The following is a 6,019-nucleotide window of genomic DNA, read 5'->3' on the forward strand; positions in this document are numbered from 1 at the left end:
GTAAACTTTTGAGACGCATAAAATCACATAAAAATATTCGGATTTAATTAGTTGATGACTAATAAAATAACCAAATAATTTTGTTATAATAATTAAAAATTATTCTTTAAATATTAATTGAATTAACTTTTAAATGGTAGCTTTACCTTCGAATAAAAATTCTATACCCATTCATTTAAAGAAAGGTTTTTTTTAAAAAAAAAATTAACTAAAGAAATTTAAACTCTTAAAATACAAAAAGAAAAAAAAAATTATATATTAAACCAAAAAGATGTTATTCAATAAAAAAAGTTAAACGAAAGAAATTGTTTTTTTTTTTTTTTTCAAAGTATACGGAGGCTAAAAGAAAAAGAAAAGAGAGAGAGAGATAGATACAGGCCGGTCATCTTTCACCAGTTGTTGACTTTTACTTTCTTCCCCTTGTGTAATAATGTGTATATAGGTGTGTGGATAAAATCAGTTCACTGTGAAATAATCACATCTCAAGGTTTTTCTCAAATTTCGTTCATATTCATACGTAATCATCCCTCGCTGACGCAGACTCGCAGATATATTGTCAGTTGTACTGATCTTCTTTTTTGTAGCCTGTGTGTCAAGCAATTAGGTTTTTAAATCAGTGGTGTCCCTGTGCAGATGGCACAACCAATCGCTAGAATTCCGATTGATTCATCAGCTCGCTTAAAACCTTGTGAAGATCTACTGAACGGTAACTAGCCATTTTACTCCTTTACTTCTTTAAATGTACTGCTATTTTACGCCAAATTTCATATAAAAAAGAAGAAGATTTCTATGCACGAGCGCTCCACACTTAAGTGTTTGTACTTTTCCATTTCTGTTTCCACCATTTTCCTCGGAGACAATTAGGAATTTTTGCGAACGATGTAAAATCAACATTTAAACGGCAGTTCTCTAATTCTCTCCCTCTTTTGGGAAACTAAAAATTACTAAAGTAAATTACGGAAATAGTCCAGTGGTTTAGTTAAAATTGCACGTTTCTTCAGTATTTTTATTTTCAACGTGCAACAAAAACAAATGTGGAGAGTGAAAAAGAAAAGGATAGGGACGAAACGCAGAGTCTTGACCAAACCACAAGAACGACTTTTAGTCTAAATTATATTTCATTCGATTGTATGGAAGGTTCTTTGTTTCTTTTATAATTACACCTGAGATGCATTGTTGTTTCATAGAAAGCCTACTCTAAATGGTAAATGATTTTTAGTTCTCATAAATAATATGATAGATTTGATTCAGAGACACCAACATGTAAAACTAAAATCACAATGTGCTTGATTTTTATGTGGTAAACCATAAAAGACTGTGCGTATGTACAAGAATTGATGTTTAATCATAGTGAAAAGTTAAATGAATATTGCAATTGTACCTGATTAACTTTGAATTGGAATTACTTCAAAGGAACCAGAAAAGAGTATATTGCAATCGCTATCCCTCTATATGAAGCATCCATTAAAGGTGATTGGAAAGCTGCTAAAGCCATTCTTGATAAAAGGCCAGAGTTAGTAAGGTATAGTATCACTGGAAATAATGAAACAGCACTTCATGTTGCTGCATCGGCAAAAAGCACCAAACAGGTTAAAGAGTTCGTGGAACATCTGGTGGGTTGCATGGAAACGACAGACCTGGAACTTGAAAATAACAGTTCCAACACTGCACTCTGTTTAGCAGCTGCAGCTGGGAATCTTAAAATGGTTAAGATTATGCTGACAAAAAACAGAGCCTTAGTATCAGTTACTGGTAGTCAACAAATGACCCCACTTTATATGGCTGCCTTGTTTTCACATTATGAGGTGGTGAAGTATCTGTACAAAAATTCCCAAAAGTTGCATGATGATTGTTGGACAGCTCAAAATCGTGGTTGGCTTCTTCAGAAATGTGTTGAGAATGATATGTTTGGTAAGAGTTGTAGCATGTAGTTGTTACACCTACATATTATGTTGGTTGTTTAATTAGTGATTGGAACCATGTAGACATTGTATGAAAGAAAGCTTAAAGCTGTTTCGTTCTTGGTGATTTTTGTTTCTTTTGTCATATAACCTTTTTCCCTCACAAGTGATTATCAAATCTCTTTTAGATATCGCACTAGAGATACTTCAGGAGCACCAAGAACTTAGTAGTAGTGGGATTGTACTTGCTGTTTTGGCTCGAAAGACGGATGTATTTGCTGAAACAGAATCTAATATCATCATGAGAACCATCAACTGGGGTAAGCATCTCTACTCCTTGATATTGATTTTAATTATACATGTTATTTTCAACATCCATCGATTTTTACTTGCTAAATTCGGGCATATTCCTCAATTTGGTTTCTTTTCTGGTTGTTACTTTGAGTTTTTACAGTCATTCGTCCAAAGATGCAAGCTCTTGAAAAGGAAAGCAAAGCTAACGCATTGCAGATACTAAAAACCATTTGGCATAATATTGCTGAGAAACCTAGGAATGAAATTGATGCCATACTGAGAGGCCCTCCTGATCCTCCCGTTAAGCGAGATGAAAAGTTAGCTTCTGACAAGGAAGATCAAACTCTGCAACTACTGAAACTCATTTCAGATAATATTGTCAAAATACCTGTTGAACTCCATAACATAATCACAGGGCCTGCAGCTACAACTTTGGAAGATCCGTATGTACCCCGACCAAAACAAAAGTACTCTTCTAGAGTACTATTTGTTGCCACAGAGGTGGGCAATACTAGATTCGTAGTTGAGCTTATCCGTCTATATCCTGATCTAGTATGGAAAATAAATGACAACAATCAAAGTATATTCCACGTTGCTGCAAGACATCGTCATGTGGATATCTACAACCTATTGCATAAGATAGGCTCAAATAAGGATATGATAACCCCTCTCAAAGATGAGAATGACGATAATATGTTGCATTTAGTTGCGAGGAGTGTGGAGAGAAAGCGACTTGAGGATGTGTCCGGAGGTGCTTTTCAGATGCAACGCGAACTATTATGGTTCAAGGTATGTATTCCTCCCCAAACCTTTTTTTTTTTTCGTTACATAATTTTGTTTTATCCCTGAGTATCTAAAATTGACGTAAAATAAGTTGTTAAAGGCTCCTGTAGCAGGAAGCAATTTAGATACGCACTTGTTCTAATGCATGGCATATATTCATTATTTATTTATTTTTATATTATGGTGGTGTCACGGTCTTCATTTGAGTAAACTATTTTTCCTTCTGTTTATATCTAGTGACCTTGTAACCAAGAGGATAATCAGCCACAAACACGTGTTCTTTGCGATTGGCATGCCTAGTTAATTGACACCTCAATCAAATTTGATCTACTCGATTTTTATATATGTTGTAGGAAGTAGAGCAGATGATCCCACCTTCTTATCGGGAACGAAAGAACAAAGATGGACTAACACCACGCGAGTTATTCACCAAGGAGCACCAAGATCTAGTTGTAAAAGGTGAGGAATGGATGAAAGGAACAGCTAGTCAATGTATGGTGGTAGCGGCTCTTATTGCCACCATTGTATTTGCTGCAGCTTTTACAGTTCCAGGTGGATACAATCAGACAGATGGTATCCCATTCTTCAACCGAAACACAAGCTTTTTGATTTTCGTGGTGGCAGATGCCATATCTTTGTTCTCATCATCAGCTTCAATACTCACCTTCTTATCCATCCTCACTTCTCGTTATGCGGAGTATGATTTCTTGGAATCATTACCTAGAAAACTGATGTTGGGTCTAGCAACACTTTACCTCTCAATAACAACCATGATGATTGCTTTTAGTGTTACCTTCTTTGTGCTATACCGTAATGATCTTAAATGGATACCAATCCTTGTTACTGTGATTGCTACCATGCCGGTCCTTCTGTTTGCTGCACTGCAATATCGTCTCTTAAAAGACGTAATTCACTCGACATATGGTTCTAGCTACCTCTTTCGGCCGAAGAAACGTGTTCTCTATTAAGAAAACTCTAATTCTTAACTATCGTGGTTGTTTTCCAAAATATTTGAAATGTTGTAAGATCAACAATTCTAGTTGTAATATACATAATTCAATAGTTGTTATAATGGTTTTGTTTGATTCTATAAGACGAGACATAAAAATGTGACATTTAATGATGTCGGTTTTGGAAGGCAATTTGGAGCCGGAGGGTTGAATAAGTATATTGACTGTTTACATTCTTATCTTGAATGCAAGTTTTTCCATATAGGATGAGAGACTAAAAATCCGCTTCACTTGACTTGGTTTACCATCACATGTAACTGTTCACTTCATTGGTATTTTATACGAACTGGCCATGTCTATGTCATGGCTTCTCGGTTATCACACAGCCGTGACACATGCAACGGATTCATCTGCATGCGACTCTAGCAGTTGTAATTCATCCAAAATTCACATGTTTTACAGACAATGTTGTATTTCAATGTTACCAAACACTGATTCCAGTTCACACCACATTGTATGTCCGTTATAGGCCATCAATTTCAACAAGAATCAAAGATTTAATACCTATTTCAGCTAAATTCAACCAAAAGCATAACCCGGGTTCATGATTTAAACATGCCATCAAAACATAGGCGGAAGCACATTGGATCCCGGGGTATCCTAGGACGCCCCTCAAAAAATATTAGCAGTGTAAATATTTTCGGAGATCTCGAAACACGGATTTGTTCTACCCACATACCAACTCACTCAATCGAGATCTTGAAAATGGAACGGAGCTCTAGTGGATTTTGTTTGCTCTATTCATCTCAATCGTCTTCTTTATCTCATCTTCTGAATCATTCTATCTCCCCAGCATTGCGCCCCGTGATTTTCAAAGGGTACGTACTCCGGAAGCCCTCGATATCCTTTGGATCTAGCAGTAGTATTTTCTTTTGATTTAATGTAGTTAATGTAACTCAAATCGGCATCTTTCTATATGTTTAACGCGAATGATTTGTCTCTGTTGCTCTCAGTCTATAGCGCATGATCCGTACCAACCGAGCTTAAATCTAGGGTTATTGCTTTGAGTTTAAATTTCAACTTCCAATGAAAGTCACTGATCTGTTATACACAGATTTGGTGTTGGTAGTTAGATCTAATTAGTTGACTTTAGCATGCTGAAGAATGATTTCTTCTTTCTGTTCCTATTCCTAGACTGAACTTGTTGCTTGCCTAATGCCGGATTTATATTATTGACAAAAGAAGTTGTAAATGTTCTTTATGTAACATGTGTCATGCTTTAAATGATAATTCTTTCCTCTAGCGTTACAGGGTGGATGCATTTGTAGTGACAAGAGATATATAGGTAGTAATTACAAAGTAAAGATCACTTAAGTGTAAATGATGGTTAAAACTTGTAAAGTACACATCACTATAATTGGTGAGTGCTGGTTTAGTCAACACATAGTTTTTATTGACCATCTCATTTCCAAATCTTATTGTATATTACACAATTTTTTTTGGGATACTCCTTTACTTTGACTCAGACTCCGGCACTGCATCAAAATTATGGTTTCTTCACACGACCATGCATCAAAACCTTGTCTAGATCTAATTGATGGTAACTTCTGCTTACCATTTTACTCATTTACTTCGTTAGATATAGTACTATTTTTCTAGGATTGGAAAAATAAAACAAAACAATATTGTATAATTCAGCATCTCGTCAACAAAACTCACTAATAATATCATGTTGAAACGTGCGCAAGCATGTAATACGATGTAACAAAGAAGATAGAGATGGGAAAGTGGATAATTTAGTGATTGAGCCAAACCCTAAGACTTCACCATCTAAATGTGTCAAAGTCAAAGGAGACGTTGATTATTTCTTATTTACACAACACCCTCTACACAATTAATTATAAGCCATTTACACCTACATTCTCCACCTTAGCTTGCAAACTAAACTACTTTCATGTTTCTAAAACAGAAACTCACCTGCAAGTGAAAGTGTAAACCTCCTAATCACTGCATTTGAAACCAAAATCATGAGGCGGTGAAGCATCAATTAAAGGTGAATAGTTACAGAATATTTGAATTGTCTCTGCCTCC

General features: G+C 35.5%; 1 protein-coding gene across 1 annotated transcript; it reads left to right on the forward strand.

Moving 5' to 3' along the window:
* Positions 1–390: 390 nt before the first annotated feature.
* On the forward strand, positions 391–4,165 carry LOC145160098 (uncharacterized). The gene is made up of 5 exons (XM_079079203.1): positions 391–706; positions 1,414–1,911; positions 2,090–2,221; positions 2,356–2,984; positions 3,332–4,165. Exons 1-5 carry the CDS (start codon positions 634–636, stop codon positions 3,944–3,946), a joined length of 1,947 nt encoding a protein of 648 aa, XP_078935329.1. The 5' UTR covers positions 391–633; the 3' UTR covers positions 3,947–4,165.
* Positions 4,166–6,019: the final 1,854 nt, after the last annotated feature.

This window comes from Lactuca virosa, chromosome 2, assembly GCF_052849685.1.
Source record: "Lactuca virosa cultivar CGN04683 chromosome 2, Lactuca_virosa_CGN04683_v6, whole genome shotgun sequence".
NCBI lineage: Eukaryota > Viridiplantae > Streptophyta > Magnoliopsida > Asterales > Asteraceae > Lactuca > Lactuca virosa.